Source organism: Moschus berezovskii, chromosome 20, assembly GCF_049115385.1.
Source record: "Moschus berezovskii isolate FMDL1 chromosome 20, NW_MosBer_1.0, whole genome shotgun sequence".
Classification (NCBI taxonomy): Eukaryota; Metazoa; Chordata; class Mammalia; order Artiodactyla; family Moschidae; genus Moschus; species Moschus berezovskii.
Window position 1 is genome coordinate 40,395,649 of NC_142479.1, and position 19,018 is coordinate 40,414,666.

Below are 19,018 nucleotides of genomic sequence, written 5' to 3' on the forward strand. Positions count from 1 at the left end.
TTTATGCATCAGAGAAGGAAATGGCAACCCACTCCAGTGTTCTTGCCTGGAGAATCCCAGGGACGGGGGAGCCTGGTGGGCTGCCATCTGTGGGATCGCACAGAGTCAGACACGACTGAAGCAACTGAGGAGCAGCAGCAGCAGCAGCAGTCAGAAGCAGGGTGGGCGATAGAAAGGAAATAGTGCCAGTGTGGCTTCATCTCCCTCTAGGAAGGGGTAGGGGTGTGTGTGTGTGTGTGTGTGTGTGTGTGTAAGAAAGGCCCTCCTGTTTGAGCATCAGCTTGCCACTGATTCCATCAGACAAGCAAAAGGAAATCAGCCATGGGGTCGTGGGGTCATGGGCAGGCTGCCACAGTGAAAAGGCATCTCTGCCACCCCTAGGGCCCATGTCTGTGGCTTCTGGGACAGAAGCCCTCCAGGTCTCCCCCAGCTCCGCATCCTAAGGAAGACTGACCCCAGTTCCTGCTCCTGACACCCTCAATCCCTTCCCCAGGGCTCACCCCCAACCCTGCCCTCCACCCCTTCCCCTAAGTCCCCCCTCTTCCAACCCCTCCCCAAGTCCAGCACCTCGGGAGCCAGCAGGGAGATGTAGTAGAGCTGCAGGCTGAGTCGGGGGGTGAGGCAGAACCTCTGGGTCTCTCGCTTCCTGGCAGGGGGAGCAGAGCGCAGGCATGAGCAGGGGTTTGGGCTTCCCACAGACTTGGTTCTACCTCCTGGCTCTGTTACTTAATATCTTTTTGACTCTGGGCCATTGACCTGCTCAGTCTGAGCCTCTGCCTTCTCATCTATAGAATGGGTGCAGTAAAGCAGGGAACATGGTGCTCCATGCTGGCTGGTTGTGGGGTTTGGGGGGAGCACAGTGTACCACCGCCCCCATTCCACCCTGGTCTCGGCCTCCCCCAGCCCATTTCTCCATCCTTCATCAGCCGAGGCCAGGCCCACCTATGTCCCGACCATCCCCAGCTGCCCCCGGGGGCCCTACCTGAGGTTGCGGTAGGCCCGGGCCAGGCGCCCCAGCATCCTGTCATCCCCCAGCACCAGTACCCGTGCTGTGTGCAGCCGGGAGATGCCGGGCAGCAGCTCCCCATCCCCGCTGGGTCTGCCAGTCCTCCGGTGCAGCCCCGGGGGCCCATCCCAGCTGCCGGGCATCACGATGTCCGCGGGCCACACCCGCTTCTTGATGCCCCCTTTGCGCTGCAGCCCGGCTCGCTCTGCCTCGGGGCTGCCAGGTTCCAGCAGATCGTCGGCCCCCAGAGGAAGGTCCCGCTCGATGCCACTGTCGGTGGACAGCATGGACGCCCGGGCCAACTCCCAGTCTGGCAGGAGGCCCTGAAGATCCAAGGCCTCCAATTCTACACTGAGGCGCAGCTGGGTTTGAGGGCGCAGGAAGAGCACCAGTTCCTTCCCTGGGACATGAGACCAAGGGGACTGTCAGGGTGGAGAGGGGACACCAGGTTGGCTGGGCCTCCCCCACGAGGCTGGTGGTTCCATGTTTCCCACACACTTGTTAGCTGAACAGAAGCCCCATGAGACACTTCGAGAAGGAACAGAGGTTACGTGGCAAACAGAGACAGAGAACCCAACATACTCATACCACAAGTAAACATCTTAAAGGCTCTGAGAAGTCCTGTTGCAAAGACATCAGCTTAAAAGGCTCTGAGAAGTCCTGCCGCTGGCTAACGCACTGCCTCTGGACTCTGAAGCCCTCCTCCCCTTGGGCTCATGAGCACCCTTCCATGCTCCCACTCCCTGGCAGCTTCCCCCGGGACACAGACAACAGAGCATTAGCTCCTGGAGAGACCTCCGGGCTTTTCCAATTGCCTTTCATTTTGTTGCTAGTGAAAAAACTGAGGGCCCGAGGGCACTGAGCCCGTCTAGGGTGACCCAGCACCTGAAAGATTGTGTGGATCTGGAACTCGGTCCACCAGTCTGGCACTTCCCACCACAACCTGCCCCTCTGACTTCCCCCTCCCTTGAGAAGAGCAGGGCCTGGGGGAGAAGTGGGACCGACACCAGCATGGAGGGGAAGTGTGGGCCCTCCTGCTCCGGGAACCTGCTTTCCGTGGTGCCTCCTTCTTAGAGCAATGCACTGTCTATTGGCATCTACATGGTGTGTGGCACTTTCTGGACACACGTGACCAGAGGCTAATGCATGATGCTGCTCTGACACAGAGAAAATGCTTTTTGGATGCTGTGAACAACTCAAGGGGCAAGGAGCACACCCACAGACACACACAACAGATACACAGACACACAGCGACAACACAGACACACACGCAAACAGACATACAAAGATGCACACAGACACACAAAGATACACACAGGCACACAAAGATGCACACAGACACACAAAGATACACACAGGCACACAAAGATACACACAGGCATAAACATACACACAGACACATGACAGATATACACAGAGATAGACACACACACAAGGCATACACAGACACCAGCACACACACCGAGAGCCAGACACATAAACACACAGATGCACAGACAGACACACACGCATATCCCCCATTATTTCCAGCCCGCTCCCCGTGGAGGTCCAAGGCACTTACAGAGCTGCTCCTCGTCAGTCCACAGGTGGAAGGTGATGCGGGGGCTGGGCAGAGGGACACTCAACGGCCGGTCCTGGAGGGGGTCACCTGAAGGAAGGAGCAGACTGTGGAGACCATGGAGGAGAGGGTTGTGGGAGTCTTCTCTGCCCTGCCCCTGCCCCCAGCTCCTGTCAGGGGGCCCAGAGGAAATGGCAGAGACCCGCTCCCTCCCATGTCTGGCCTTGCTGAGTTCCCCTGCCTCTCTGCCTCCATCAGCTCATCGGAGCTAACACTGCTGGTCCCCTCACGACCCGAGCATGCCTAGCGGCTCCTGCTTCCTGCACACTTCCTAGCTGGAACCGTAGGACCCTTCTCAAGCCAGCCCACTTTATCCTTCCCAACCTTTTCTCCCGCTGCTGGTCCCTCCCACTGCGGTCCCACCCCCAGCCCCGCTGCCTCCACGCTGCCCTTCCCACTGTCCCCAAACAGACCAGGGGGAGAGGCCTCTGGATTTCTCAGGGCCTTCTCCAGGAGCTTGGGTGCAGTAGATGCTCCATTAACCTTTGCTCCTGTAGGGGATGTTACAGACTCATGGCCAAGTACTAAGAGCGGTGGGAAGCCTGCATCCAGGGATGAGACCAGGGCCAGCTGATCCCCACTCCTCCTTCCAGAAGCTTCCTGACACTCCAGCCCTGGGAGTCATTCCCTCCCCAGAGCTTATTGGCTGCACACTGGACATATCTAACGGGCAGCCTTAGGGTTTAACTTCCACAGAGCACGGCTCCCTCCAGAACAAGGCTGCAGCTTCCTCAGGGGAGAGCAACCCACGGTCACAGGACACTTAGTACTGTTCTCATCTCGCTTATCCTCTCACCAGGTCCTACCAGCGACCCAGGGTCACAGGGAATAGTATCTTCACTACAGAGGAGCAGTCATTGGCACAGAGAGGTTAAGTAACTGGCCTGAGGTCAGACAGGAAGGGGCAGAGCCAGAATTTAAATCCAGGCAATCTGGCTTCAGAGTCCATGCTTTTACCCATGATGTGTTGCCCACAACCACTGTCTCATGCTGCCGCCTAGAAGCAAGGGATCAACAGGGGTGCTGGCTGGTCAGTAAGATGTACTGGGCAAGTCTGGGTGGGAAGCAGGTGTCTGGATATGGTGGAGATGGTGGGGGCAGTCCAGACAGGCCTTGTCCTGCCCATGCAAAGTTACAGCTGAGTTAGCAAGTGGTACCCAAGAAGACCAAAGCCAGGTTTGCTCCAGGGTTTGGCCCAGCTTTGGGACTGGGGGTAGGGTTGGGTGGATGGGGAGCTTCATGAATAGGTATTTCCAGGTGGTAATCAGAAGCACTACAGAATACTTACGTTTTTGCTGCACCGAGAGGTATGTGGGGTTTTAGTACCCTGAACAGGAATTGAACCTGTGACCTCTGCATGGGTGGCACATTGGTTATTATAATATACTGATGGGCTTCCCTGGTGGCTCAAATGGTAAAAACATTCCCTTGTAATGCAGGAGACCTCGGTTAGATCCCTGGGTCATGAAGATCCCCTGGAGAAGGGGGAATTCCTGCCTGGAGAATTTCATAGACAGAGGAGCCTGGTGGGCTACAGTCCAGGGAGTTGCAAAGGCTCAGACATGACTGAGCAACTAACACCACACACCTAAGAACCAGACAGCCTGTGTTTGAATCTCAGTTCAGCTACTTCGGCGGTGGGTGACCTGGGCAAGATTTATAGCCTCCTTCTAACTCAGTTTTCTCATCTGTAAAATGGGGATAATGCTTTCTATTTCATAAGTAGTTTACTGTGAGGATTAATTGATTTAATCTATGCAAACTGCTTCAAGGGCTTCCCTTGAAGCATCTGCCTGCAATGCAGGAGACCCAGGTTCAATCCCTGGGTCGGGAAGATCCTCTGGAGAAGGAAATAGAAACCCACTCCAGTATTCTAGCCTCCATGGGGTCGGTCGCTAGAGTCAGACACCACATAGAGTCTAAACCACCCCATGTAAACTGCTGAGAACAGCAACTGGGGTGTAGGGAGGTGCCCAGTAGGTGTCAGCTGTTATCATGACCAAATTACCCAGCTTCATATTAACCCAAGACCTTCAAGTTCTTGAGCATCCTCAGGCCCTAGGCTCCTGGGAGCTGCTGTGAGTCCCACCCCTGCTTCAGCCACACTGGCCCACTCCCGGCTGGTTTAGAGGTCCTCTTTGGCGTCCCCTGCAGGTGCCCGAACCGCAGCTCCCCGCGCCTGCCTCTTACCGCCGCAGCGCCCCCTGGCGGCAGCTGCCGGCCCCAGCAGCGAACAGTAAATCTCCTCCAGCCTCTCCAGGTGGCCCTCTCGGCTAGGGCTGGGCTCTCTGGCCATCTGCTCCACTGCTGTCACCACGGCGTGGAAATAGCGCTCCAGGGCGGGGCGGGAGCTGGCCTGCCAAGAAGGAGCATCAGAGGTTGAGCCTTGGCCCAGCACCTCCCGCCCCTGCTTGCCCGGTGGCACCTCCCCTCTGCCCCGGATGCAGGAGCTTCCCCAGGATAGCTTCTGCTCCCCACATCCAGGGACCCGCTGTTGCCTGATGCTCTCTGCAACTGGGGGCGGGGTCCCATCGGCCCCTTAATTCCCGTTGTGGGAGGATGGCTGGCGACCAGGCACCCAGGGGGACAGGGATGACACTGACGCCCACCCTCCTCGGAATGTCATCAAGCATCTGGATCACTGTTCTGCCGTCACTAGGATGTAAATTCCAGGAAGGCTGCAGTTTTGTCTGTTTCGTTTACAGTTCCCCAACCCCTATTACATCTGCTGGCGCAGTAGGTACTCAATACATTACTTGCTGCATATTTCCTAAACATCTATCACTCCTATACTGCCTTGACATGCCACCTATAATCATTACTTCTCTTTAAATCGGTGCACTTTTTCTTTGGTTCAAAATTATATCAAAAGGAAACTTTATATTGCTGCTCTAAGTAAAAATGCTAAATCACTTCTCATAAATAGAAAATAAGTAAGCTGAATATAATAATCACAAGTGTTAAGCGCTCTGTCTTGTCTGACTCTTAGCGACCCTATGGACTGTAGCCTGCCAGGCTCCTCTGTCCATGGGATTCTTCAGGTAAGAATCATGGAGTGGGTTGCCATTCCCTTCTCCAGGGGATCTTCCTGACCCAGGGGTCAAACCCGACTCTCCTGCTTTGCAAGCAGACTCTTTACCATCTGAGCCACCAGGGAATGATCACAAAGTTCTGCTATTAATTTCTAGCCAGGTACTATGGGCTGCCAGGGCTTTAGAGCTGGAAGTTTACTTTCTCTTTTGAAAAAGGTAGATTCAGTTCAGTTCAGTCGCTCAATCGTGTCCAACTCTTTGCGACCCCATGAATCACAGCACACCAGGCCTCCCTGTCCATCACCAACTCCCAGAGTTCACTCAAACTCATGTCCATCGAGTTGGTGATGCCATCCAGCCATCTCATTCTCTGTCGTCCCCTTCTCCTCCCGCCCCCAATCCCTCCCAGCAACAGAGTCTTTTCCAGTGAGTCAACTCGTTGCATGAGGTGGCCAAAGTATTGGAGTTTCAGTTTTAGCATCAGTCCTTCCAATGAATACCCAGGATTGATCTCCTTTAGGATAGACTGGTTGGATCTCCTTGCAGTCCAAGGGACTCTCAAGAGTCTTCTCCAACACCACAGTTCAAAAGCATCAATTCTTCGGCGATCAGCTTTCTTCACAGTCCAACTCTCACATCCATACATGACCACAGGAAAAACCATAGCCTTGACTAGACGGACCTTTGTTGGCAAAGTGATGTCTCTGCTTTTTAATATGCTATCTAGGTTGGTCATAACTTTCCTTCCAAGGAGTAAGCGTCTTTTAATTTCCTGGCTGCAATCAGCATCCGCAGTGATTTTGGAGCCCAAAAAAATAAAGTCTGACACTGTTTCCACTGTTTCCCCATCTATTTCTTATAGTGAGTGCTAAAGAGGTGAAGGGTAGGACTTCCCTGGCAGTTCAGTGGTTAAGGCTGCACCTTCCAAAGCAGGCGGTGTGGGTTCCATCTCTGGTTGGGGAGCTATGATTCCACATGCCTCGGGGCGAGAAAACCAGAACATAAAACTGAAGCAATAGTGTAACAAATTAAATAGAGACTTAAAAAATGGCCCACATCAAAAACATTCTTTAAAAGAAAAAAACGAGGCTAAGGGTAAAGCACCAGAGCCTTTCCTCTTAATAGAAACAGGTTTTGAAAGAGTTCTTCCCTCTTTGAAAGAGTGGCACCACGCTCTCCAGTACCACAGGCTCCAGGGGTCCAGTCCTGCCACCCTGACCTGACAACCACCCTGGATCACCATTCTCGGGCTGTGTCCCTACCCCCTACTCCCTAACTAATCCTAGCTTATCACTGAGGATGCGGGACCCAAAGAAGTGGCACAGGTGGGCACTGCAGGTCTTGCTCTCTCTTCTATGCTAGGGGTCTGTTGAGCAAAGTCTTAACTTCCTGGGCTAAGGGAGAGAGGGTCATTCTGACTATTGAGGCTCCAATAAACACTTGCTGAATGATCAACTGAATGAACACAAGTGATGAAAGGGACAAGGAATCAGAGCTGGAAGGGACCTTGGGGACCACCTCATCTTGTTGCTTCATCTTACAAATTGATTATAAGAGAATTAACTAAATATTGACCAAGTACCCACGAGATGCCAGGCACTGTTCTAAGTTCCAGGGTACAGCAGTAAACAAAACAGACAAAAATTCCTGTCTTGGGGACTTCCCTGGTGGTCCAGTGGCTAAGACTCCAAGCTCTCAATACAGCAGCCCTGGGTTCGATCCCTGGACAGAGAACTAGATCCCATTTGTGGCAACTAAGACCCAGTACAGCCAAACAAATGTTTAAAAAATTCCTGTCTCCATGTAGCTTATAAAGTGAAAGCTTATAGTGAAAGTGTTAGTCTCTTGGTCATGTCCAACTCTTTGTGACCCCATGGACTGTGTAGCCTGCCAGGCTCCTCTGTCCATGGAATTCTCTAAGCAAGACTGAAGTGGGCTGCCATTTCCTTCTCTAGGGGATCCTCTCAACCCAGGGATCGAACCTGGGTCTCCTGCCTTGCAGGCTTACTCTTTACAATCTGAGCCACCTGGGAAGCCCAGCTTATATCACAGTGCTTCTCTTTGTATGTGTGCATGAGTGGGGGTTGGGAAATAGTAAACAAGATTAGTGAAATATACAGCATGATAAATAACAGTAATGAAAAGAGAATAAAACAGGGAGTGGATGTGAAATTTGGGGGAGGGGCTGAAGTTTTAGATCATGTGACCAGAGGAGCCTCAGTGAACCGTGACTTCTGAGTAAAGGCTTAAAGGAAGTGAAGGATCGAGGCTTGTGGATACCTGCCACGGGGCAGCCCCACCTGGACACCCATCTCCAGCAGGCAGAACATGGTGCAGTGTGTCAGAGAGACAGCCTGTCATCCCAAGCTGGCCTTCAAGCCTTGAGGCCTTGTCAGCTGATTCTGTGGACACGCGGGGAGACCAGTCTACTTCCTCCACTCCCTACCTGAGGGTTGGACCAGGCCCTCCGCAGACAGGATGTGGTCTGCTGGCCAGATATGGCCTAGCCACCAGACCGTGGTTGGCTGGGGCACCTCTCCCAGGCCCCACTTGTCCGCCAGCCGGGAGGTGTGACTGGACATGAGATCCCTACAGCTTCCCCAGGAACAGAATTCCAGGTAAGGAGGCTGGCGTCTCAGGGAGTGGGCCTCCCCAGGCCAGGCCTCAGTCTGGGTGCACCCAGAATGGGCGGGGGGTGCCAGGGGGCCCTTGAGGACCCCTTAACTCCAAGCTTCTCAGGGTCTCTAACTTCAGATAGATGATGCAGTCCCTATGTCTCTCCTGGCACTTCTTTGGCCCCTTTCCCCATTCTCTATTCCCTAAAATGGACACTCAGATAAAGTGAGAGAGAGGGCATAACAGGCTGACTGTGCTTAAAAAAAAAACAGCTTTCATTTTCAGCATTTTTTTTTTTTTCTGTAGAAAAATAGTGCAGTTCAGTTCAGTTGCTCAGTCGTGTCCGACTCTTTGCGACCCCATGAATCACAGCACGCCAGGCCTCCCTGTCTATCACCAACTCCCGGAGTTCACTCAAACTCATGTCCATCGAGTTGGTGATGCCATCCAGCCATCTCATTCTCTGTTGTCCCCTTCTCCTCCTGCCCCCAATCTGACCCAGCATCAGGGCAGGCACCCATTAATTCCAGCTCTGAACCCCACTCCATTCTTGACCGGGCACCTCCCAATTCTTCCCCATCCCAATGCCCTCAAACTCTGCCCAGCCTCACTCCTAAGCCAATTATCCCTGAACCCTAGGCACATCTGATTCAGGGATGGAATGAGGCCTGAGATGCTCTATTGCCTGCATCATTGAGAAACAAAAGCCAATATTCTTATGTTAGGGAACCATTGGCTGAAACAACCCACCTTGGCCAGGCAGGATGAGAACTGCTTGCCTAAGTGGTCTCACAGCGGGAGGTCCCAATAAAACTAACCGGGAGAATTCAGGAGAGGCCAAAACAGGGTAGAGACAACCAGCCTCCCAGTATCCTTTGCACTGGGGTCCATCTTGGCTGAGAGATGCGTGTGCCACCAGGAAGGACCCTGAGTCAGACTATGGGCCAAGCAAGCTGACTGGCTAGAGACAATCCCGAAACTAACCCCCTCACCACAAAACCTGAGACTGCGAGCCACGTGGCAGAGCAGTCCTCCTGGGTTCCCTTACCCTCTGCTCTGCACCTGGGTGCCTTCCCAACAGGCTCTTGCTTGGTAAGCATGTGTGTCTCCTTGGACTACTCATTTCCCAGCATTGGACAGGAGTCCACTCCTGGACCCTGTGCATATCTGACATTGTTGTGTCAAAATGGCGACTTGTCCACGGCCTGTTTGGCGACCAGAAACCATCTGCAGAGCCGCAGGTGGCTGCATGGGGACTGCCAGGTCAGCTGTCAAACTCTGGTCAGGAAGACTGGTCAGAGTTCCCCTCTCCTCTCCCCGAGAGCCATGGCCAAGTGCAGGGAGAGAGGACAGCAGCCCACAGTAGGGGCCTCCAGTGTTTGTGCTAAAACCAGCCTGGGGAGACTTTCCTGTGGTCTAGTGGCTAAGATTCCCTGCTCCCAAAGCAGGGGGTCTGGGTTCAATCTCTGGTCAGGGAAGTAGATCCCACATGCCACAGCTAAAATCCAGCACAGCTAAATAAATAAATAAAACCAGACTGGGGCTTAGGTACAAGTTGGGGGGCATTCCTCCATCATGTGGCTGTGTGCAGTGAACCCCCAAAAGGACTATTATGGGAAGAGAGACATCCAGGATGGTGAAGTGGGAGGAGTGAGTCGAGAACCCTCAGTGGGTCCAAGCAGGTGGGCAACCACAAAGGAATGGTGTGGATGGTGCTTTTAGAGAAAAGGTATGATGGAAAACAACCCACACAGTTTAAGGTTTATTTCAAATCCTGAAAGATGATGCTGTGAAAGTGCTGTACTCAATATGCCAGCAAATTTGGAAAACTCAGCAGTAGCCACAGGACTGGCAAAGGTCAGTTTTCATCCCAATCTCAAAGAAAGGCAATGCCAAAGAATGTTCAAACTACTGCACAACTGAACTCATCTCACAGGCTAGCAATGCTCAAAATTCTCCAAGCCAGGTTTCAACAATACGCGAACCAAGAACTTCCAGATGTTCAAGCTAGATTTAGAAAAGGCAGAGGAACCAGAGATCAAATTGCCAACATCCGTCGGATCATAGAAAAAGAAAGAGAATTCCAGAAAAACATCTACTTCTCCTTCATTGACTACGCTAAAGCCTTTGACTGTGTGGATCACAACAAACTGGAAAATTCTTAAAGAGATGGGAATACCAGACCACCTGACCTGCTTCCTGAGAAATCTGTATGCAGGTCAACAGTTAGAACTGGACATGGAAAAACAGACTGGTTCCAAATTGGGAAAGGAGTACATGAAGGCTGTATATTGTCAGCCTGCTTATTTAACTTATATGCAGAATACATCATGAGAAATGCCAGGTTGGATGAAGCACAAGCTGGAATCAAGTTTGCCAGGAGAAATATAAATAACATCAGATATACAGATGACACCACCCTTATGGCAGAAAATGAAGAAGAACTAAAGAGCCTCTTGATGAACATGAAAGAGGAGAGTGAAACAGTTGGCTTAAAGCTCAACATTCAGAAAACTAAGATCATGGCATCCGGTCCCATCACTTCATAGCAAATACATGGGGAAACAATGGAAACAGTGACAGACTTTATTTTGGGGGGCTCCAAAATCACTGCAGATGGTGACTGCAGCTACTGCATTAAAAGATGCTTGCTCCTTGGAAGAAAAGCTATGACCAACCAAGACAGCATACTAAAAAGCAGAGACATTGCTTTTCTAATAAAGGTCTGTCTAGTCAAAGCTATGGTTTTTCCAGTAATCAGGTATGGATGTGAGAGTTGAACTGTAAAGAGAGCTGAGTGCTGAAGAATGGATACTTTTGAACTATGGTGTTGGAGAAGAGTCTTGATAGTCCCTTGGACTGCAAGGAGATCAAACCAGTCAATCCTGAAGCAAATTAACACTGATTATTCATTAGAAGGACTGATATTGAAGCTGAAGCTCCAATACTTTGTCTACCTGATGTGAAGAACTGACTCCTTGGAAAAGACGCTGATACTGGGAAAGACTGAAGCCAGGAGGAGAAGGGGACGATAGAGGATGAGATGGTTGGATGGCATCACCGACTCGATGGACATGAGTTTGAGCAAGTTCCGGGAGTTGGTGATGGACAGGGAGGCCTGGTGTGCTGCAGTCCATGGGTTTGCAAAGAGTCAGACACGACTGAGTGACTGAACTGAACAGCGATACACAAAAGCGGTATACCCATCAAAGGAAGGATCCAAGATGTAGGGCTCAGGATATGGAGAATGGAACACAAGAGGAGGAAGAGTAATGCCAGTGTGTTTTGACGGGCAAAGAAAGAACAGACACCCACAGACAAGCAGAGGATCGTGGACCCCTCAAGGGCAACCCCTCTTCTGGAGCCAGTGCTTCCTGGCAGCACCGCACCACAGAGCCACCTGCCAATCCACCTTCCCCAGGGCTAGCACCTTGCCCCACCCCATGCAGACTCCGACTGGCCTTCTGGCATCCTCCCCTGCCCAAGAAATCCAGCACCTGGGGCCACCCCGGCCAGAGAACCTCTATCTACTGTGGTCTTGGCTGTGGATAGGGGCTAAGGCTGAGTCAGAGAGAAAAGCTAGTGAAAAGTGAAAGTGAAAGTGGCTCAGTCGTATCTGACTCTTTGTGACCCCATGGAATTCTCCAGGCCAAAAGACTGGAGTGGGCAGCCTTTCCCATCTCCAGGGGATCTTCCCAACCCAGGGATCGAACCCAGGTCTCCCCCATTGCAGGCGGATTCATTACCAACTAAGCCACAAGGGAAGCCCAAGAATACTGCAGTGGGTAGCCTTTCCCTTCTCCAGGGGATCTTCCCGACCCAGGAATCAAACTGGAGTCTCCAGAATTGCAGGCGGATTCTTTACCAACTGAGCTATCAGAGAGGCAGAGTCAGAAAGGGAAGCTAGGAAACAAACTAAATACCCATAAGAGGAACAAGGGACTAGTAAAACTAGTTAAAGGAATGATAGCATGTTCATGAGAGAGAATTCTCTGCCCCGTTAGAAGCATAGCTTTCCAAGGAAAATATTTCCATACGGCATATTTCAGTGTTAAAAAGGATGGGGGAGGGGTGGGGCTGGAAGGCAACTAAACACAGGCTTGAAATCAGATAGACCTGGGTTCACATCCAGGCATAGCCACTTCTTATCTGTGTCACCGCAGGTAGGTGATCGGCTTCTCTGTGCCTTTGTTTTGATAAGTACATCCACTTCACAGTGTTGTGGTATTTTAAGGTGATACATGTAAAATGTCTAACATGGTACCTGGAACCCAAGAGATGTTCAAAAAACTGGTTCTGGGATTCCCTTGGTGGGCCAGTGGCTAACACTCTTTTGCTCCCAAAGCTGGGGGCCTGGGTTCCATCCCTGGTCAGGGAACTAGATCCCACATGCCCCAACTAAAAGATCCAGTGTGCTGCAACTAAGACCCAATGCAGCCAAATAAATAAATACATATTTTTTGAAAACAAAAACGGTGGTTTTTATGATGGCCACCATTGTTATTATTCATGAAATACACCAAATGTTAATTGCTAACATGACTGAGTAGAGGGGTGCGGCTCACCTGCATCTTCTTTTCAATTTTCCTTAGTGAATGTGTATTTATTTTTGGCTTAAGTGGGAAAGGTGGTATGGACAGAGGAGACCGGATGTGGGTGAGCAGGGCAGTGACCTTACCAGCAGCTTCTTTTGCAGCGCGCCTGCATGGCAGGCCTCCCCCAGCGCGGCCTGCAGGGCGTGGGAGACCACGTGGCGCATGCAGGCCTCCGGCGTCTGCTGCCCCTGGGCCGCCTCGATCTCCAGCAGCAGGGCACTGCACACGGAGGGAGACACCAGCTCAGGATCCACGAAGAGGAACACTCTGAGGGCAGAGGTGGAGGGGGGACCAGGGGCTGATGAGGATGACCATGGGGAGGAGGGCCACTGGAGGGGCACCCTCAGAGTCTTCCAGACTCCCCCCAAGTTATTTACTTCCTCCAAAAACAGGAGCTTTGAGTTTGAAATTCTGTGGGGGGGGCAGATAACACTAGGGAGTGGTGGGGACTGTGGCAAAGAAGAGCAGGCACAGTCCTTTGGGGGGCACCTCGTCCCTCTGGGGACCACTAGTCTCCTGTCTAGGGAAATTCCAACTGAAATGTCGCTCTCTGCCTCAGCGTTGTGCCCCAGTGACCCTGCTATCCTCGGAGGGACCGTATAGCCTTCTTGCTGAAACTGGAACTCCAGACCTTAAGTGAGCCCCATCTCTCATCACCTTCATCATACAGAAAACCAGCCTCACCCACCCTTTCCTCCGTACTCAATCCTCCCACCCTCTCCTCCATACCCAACTGTCACCCAGGCTCTCTGATGCCAGGTCCTCTGGGTCCCTTCCACTCCCCGCACTTCCACGAACACTGAGCCCCAGGCTGCCCCCTTCAGTACCAGGTCAGCAGAGGTACCCGCGGGGAGGAGGCTCGGCACCCACTGCCCCAACCCCAACCCCAACCCCATCAGCTCCTCTCTCCAGCACGAGCAACGGATGTGTCCTCAATCTTATCAAAAGAGGCTACACTCACAGCCCAGACCTCATGTGTGATTGTGGCCTGAACTACTGAAATCCTGGAGTCACCCCTGGCTGCCTGATGCTACATCACAGCCAAGGGCAGGCCAGAGGCGGAGCCACGGAATCGCAGTGTGTCAGAGGGCTCACATCCACATTCTGCATGTGAGCGGGGAAGCTCTGAATCTAGGTCAAGAAGAAAGACCTGACTGCTGTCCGGGACCTCTGGGGAAGGACACACCCCATTCCCCCTGGAGAACGTCCCGTCCCCCCTGGAGGACGTCCGCCATGGCTGGGCAAATGAGAAGCTCTGCTGGGGCTCCTCTCCGTCCAGCCTCCTGGCTCATCCTCCTGGGCCAGCACTCTGGCTGGGGCCACTCACCTCTCCCGGTAAGGGTACAGCTCGCTCGTCAGGTTCTGCTCAGCAATGACCAGCCTCTGGTACAGCGTCCCTGCAGAGCAACTGCTTCAGCCAACCAGTCCCTGAGTCTCTGGCCCCTGTTTCCCACTTTCCCGGAAGCTGCTGGAGCTTTCGAGCTGCCTGGAATCCTGGGAGGAAGGCGAGACCTCAGGTGGAGCTGGGAGCTGGGAGCTCTCACCTGGGACGGCCGTCTCCGTTTTCAGCCTGATGGCACAGTCCAGGGCGATAGTGCAGTAGGGGGCAGGCAGGGTCAGCAACCTCGTGCAAAAGGCGTAGGTTCTCCGGTGGAGCTCTTCTGTGATGCCTGTGGCCTGCATGAGAGGGAGGGGTCAGGGTGCCCAGAGCCCTGGGTCACAAAGGGCCCTGGTTGGGGTGGGCTGATGGGATGGGAGAAGAGCCAGAGACCTGGGCTCACACTTCCCTCCCAAGTCTACACTTTTAGCTTCGTCTCCCATCATCTTTAAGACTCCTCCCCTCTTGACACCCCATTCAGGTTTCCCAGGTGGCACTAGTGATAAAGAATCCGCCTGCCAATGCAGGAGATATAAAAGACATGGATTCAGTCCTTGGGTTGGGAAGATCTCCTGGAGGAGGGCATGACGATCCATGCAGGTATTCTTGCCTGGAGAATCCCATGGACAGAGGAGCCTGGTGGGCTACAGTCCATGGGGTTGCAAAGACTTAGACATAACTGAAGCGACTTAGTATACATGCATGTAAAGACACTCCATTCACGTTTATCAAGATGGAAATTCATCCCCATCCTGTTCCCCCAGCAAATCAACTCTCCTCCCAACCCTTCTGCTCTGCTGGGGTTGCACCTTTACCCCCCTACCCCCCACCTCCCCAGTTTCATCTCTTCATGTCTCAGGGCAAGGACAGGGCTAAGGGAGGAAGCCAGGTAGGGGCAGGCGGTACTAGAGTTCTTCCAGGCTTGCCAGGCAGAGACCCGGTGTCTCCTGGGTGTCCAGCCCAGTCACTTGCAGGTCACCACGACCAGCCAGACCCTCAGCCCCAGCTCACCTTAGTGAGCACATACATTAGGGTGTGCAGCAAGGGAATGATGACGTGGCGGGCGTCCTCACTTTCTGCCTGGAAGACAGGAGAGAGCACAGGGCATGGAGGGGGCTGGAGGCTGGGGGGGACTTGCTTCATCCCAAGGGGTGTGGAAAAGGGGCCAGAGCCTGCCCTGGCAGAAGAAGAGCAGTGTGGGTGGGGAGGTGTGGGAGCCCAGGTGTAGGGGGAGGGGAAGAGGGTGCTCCATGGGGGAGGGGCAGCAGCTGGCAGCAAAGGTCAGGCGAATCCCCAACCTGGAGGCCCCTTTGAGTGCAGCTTTCCCAGGCATAGAGCATTGGGTGGTGAGAAGGATAATTATAACCTTGACAGTTCTTAGCAGTGACACATTTACGTTTATAGGAGCTTTTTGTTTCTGTCGAGTGACATGGGTTTTCCATTTATGGTGTGGTTCTAGAGATTCTTTCTGAAAGATGTTAACTCAGGTCAAACAGTGGGAATCAATGTGCAGGTACTATTGCTCATGGGAAAGTACAGGAGAGGGAGAAATATGGTAGAAACCAAAAGACCAGAGTGAGGGGAACGTGGGGCTGATGGGCAGACATGGCCTTTCTTCCTCTCATCCCCTCCTGGAAACCCGAAAACCTACCTTCTCCAGCTCTGCGAGCGAGAACCCACCCTCTCTCTGAGCGAGAACCCACCTTCTCCAGCTCTCTGAGCAGGATGCGGACCAGCGCCGGGCTCTTCCCAGGATCCCGCTCAATCTTCTTGTGCAGGGACCACCTCCACATGCCTGGGCCAGGAGAGGGTGGGCACGGTGCTGAGCAGGACCCTGAGACCTGGAGCCCCAGAGCCCCAGGTCTGACACTGTCCCCCACCGCCTTGGGTGCCGGGCTCTGAGCCTGCGGGTGGGCTTCTCACACATGGGGGAGCTCTGATCTTCACCCCAGTGGGCGGTGAATTCCCAGGGCAGAAAGGACAGAGGTGGGGTGCTAGTGGGGACAGGTGTGTGCACGTGGCTTCTGGAGCTCAACCACATGCCAGGGAGTCCTGCAGGCCTGCAGTGCCAGGGGAATCTTATTTGCAAGGGGAGTTGGAGAAGGTGATTAAGAAAGAGGATGGCAGACCCCCGATGGGCTCTGCCATGGTCTCTGTGAGGGTTAGCCAGCGGGCAGAGAAGGCATCTGGGTCCTTCGGGCCCCAAGGACTTCCAGCAGGATGGGGGCTTGACTAGAAGCCTCCCTCATCCTGTGAGCTCCGGGTCGGGGCGCTTTCCTGAGAACATAAGGGCAGAGTTGGCTGGGGCAGTGACGGGGGTAGGGGAGGAGCCAACAGAGCACAGGGAGGATGCCTGTTGGTTCTTACCTTGGTTGCTCTGCAGGGCAGGGGCCTGGGCGCTGAGCTCTCTGAGCACAGCCTGCACGCTCCTCTGGAGATCCAGCTCCACATCTGGGGTGGGAGGTGGAGGGGGTGGGGGCGGGGAGGCTTTCAGGCTGGGAACTCTGAGGCTCAGCTGCCTCAGCCTTATCCTCCCCCCGCCCCGCCGCCACCTCCTCTTTCCCTGAGAATGTCTTTAGCCTCTTCTTTGAGCCTCAAAAGGAAATCAGAAGCAATCAACTTAGAGCTGGCAGCCTGCATCCTGGCCAGGGCTGGAAAACAGCCTTTTGATCGGCCTGTCTGTGTTCTTTGTACAACCAGAGTATCTCAGGGTGAGGTATATTTACTGCCAGAGATATGTGGGACAATCCCATTTGTTTCTTTTTGGTCAGGCCACGAGGCATGCGGGATCTTAGTTCCCTTACCAGGGATCAAACCCGTGTCCCCTGCAGTGGAAGCGCAGAGCCCTAATCACTGGACTACCAGAGAAGTCCCATGAGACACTTTTCAGTGGTACACAGGTGATCCCCAAATCTGAGTAACTCTGCACTGATTTTAATATGTAGGAAAAAAATGTAACTAGTTCCTCAACTAGTATGAAGAAGCTAAAATTTAAAGTCAACTTAAAGAAACACATGAGATAAATGGCAGGAGGTGACAAAGACTCTGTCCCTGACCAAACTCAGGATCCTCGAAGCCTTGTTCTCCACTAGGCTCTCAGCACAGCCCCTGTCCTATCCCTGGCCTCTCAGCCCAGTTTTAGAATGAATCCTGCTGCCAGTCATTTGAGAATGCCCGGCTCGATGATCAAGTTCTCTATTCCCCACCTTTGTTGGGTAACTCCTCATCCTGCCTCCAGCAAGAGTCCTGTTAGGACCATTTATCGAGAATCCCCCAGCTCTGAGGTCCTTTCTGAGTAGTTTTCCACCCACCGACCCCTCCCTCTGTTTGTTGACTGCAAATCCCCTTACATCTTTGCCTTATTCAGAGTTGAGCCTCATCCCCCTCCTCTAATGCAAGCATCTTGAATAAAGTCTTCCTTAGGGTTTTTTTTTTAAACACATATATAATTTTATTTATTTATTTTTGGCTGTGCTGGGCCTTCCTTGTTGCTGTGGGCTTTTCTCCAGTTGTGGCGACCAGGGGGCTACTCTCTGGTTGCAGAGCACGGGCTCTAGGGTGTGCGGCTTCAGTCCTTGGCGGCGTGCAGGCTCAGGAGCTGCAGACTCAAGGGCTCCAGAGCGCAGGCTCAGTAGTTGTGACACTCCGGCATGGTTGCTCCTTGGCACGTGGCATCTTCCCGGACCAGGAATCGAACCCCAGTCTCCTGCACTGGCAGGTGGATTCTTTACCACTGAGCCACCAGGGAAGCCCCCATTAGGATTTTAACAAGTGTCAAGATAATTTTTTTTTTCTTTAACAGCAGTGTGCTGACATGGCAAAACTCTGGAGATGGTAACTGACATTTGGAAAGTGTGGTAGCTGCGAAAATGCACTTAACTCATCTCCCACTACAAGGAGTTTAAGGGATCCAGGAGCTTGGGGCTGTCAGGCTGTGAAATCCATTGCTTTCCAGCCAATACGGACAGCAGCAGGGATTCTAAAGCTAACTCTCCCTCAGGAACCTTTTTGGATGGTTGACTCTGGCTCAGGGGTTCCCCAGCCCGTGGTCAGTCCAGCACATTTCCACCCAGCCCTTCCTCCCTTTCTCCTTCTCTCAGTGTTGCGCTGGCCCCACAGTCTGAGCGCTTGCTCCTCCAGCCCTCACCGGCTCCCTGTCCATTTTCTGTCCCACAGGTGTTTCCCCACACGAAGCCTTGCATGTGCAATCTTGTCTCCCCTGTCTGCTTCTTGGAGGATCGGGACCAAAACAGGAAGTACGGCAGACACTCCCTGTGCCATCAATTCCCCTTTACAATCAGCTCCAACCGAGAGGCTGTCTCTACAGACAGGAGTGCGGTCTCTGGTTGTCAGTACAAACCACACACCCCACAGGTTCCGCTTTTGCCTGAGCTGTCAGGAAACTTGCAGCCATATGGAGGCCCTGCCTCAAAAACCTGCTCATCTCAAGAGATGGAGATTTCTTTCCTTTGCTCCTTTTGGGGTGCTCCTGCTTTACAAACATATATTTTAATCTCCTCGGGTTCCTTTGGAAGTAGGTAGGATGAAGGCGTGAAAGTGAAAGTGTTAGGTGCTCAGTTGTGTCCGACTCTTGGAGACCTCAAGGACTGTATGTAGCCCACCAGGCTCCTCTGTCTGTGGAATTCTCCAGGCAAGCATACTGGAGTGGGTAGCCATGCCCTGCTGCAGGGGATCTTCCTGACCGAGGGATCAAACCCAGGTCTCCCACACTGATGGCAGACTCTTTGCTATCTGACCCACCAGAGTAGATAG

General features: G+C 53.0%; 1 protein-coding gene across 2 annotated transcripts in view; it reads right to left on the reverse strand.

Moving 5' to 3' along the window:
- Positions 1-19,018, reverse strand: part of PIK3R6 (phosphoinositide-3-kinase regulatory subunit 6) — a 48,799-nt gene that overhangs the window by 11,886 nt on the left and 17,895 nt on the right. The window contains exons 3-12 of one of the 2 annotated variants that reach the window (XM_088828889.1): positions 16,613-16,696; positions 15,949-16,040; positions 15,257-15,325; positions 14,412-14,544; positions 14,195-14,264; positions 12,951-13,086; positions 4,815-4,980; positions 2,568-2,654; positions 983-1,406; positions 568-646 (exon numbers count right to left, since the gene is read on the reverse strand). In XM_088828889.1, the coding sequence (XP_088685015.1) occupies positions 568-646; positions 983-1,406; positions 2,568-2,654; positions 4,815-4,980; positions 12,951-13,086; positions 14,195-14,264; positions 14,412-14,544; positions 15,257-15,325; positions 15,949-16,040; positions 16,613-16,696 (1,340 nt within the window). Of the gene's footprint in view, positions 1-567; positions 647-982; positions 1,407-2,567; positions 2,655-4,814; positions 4,981-12,950; positions 13,135-14,194; positions 14,265-14,411; positions 14,545-15,256; positions 15,326-15,948; positions 16,041-16,612; positions 16,697-19,018 lie in introns of both variants that reach the window. The other variant, XM_055406858.2, reaches the window with a different exon arrangement.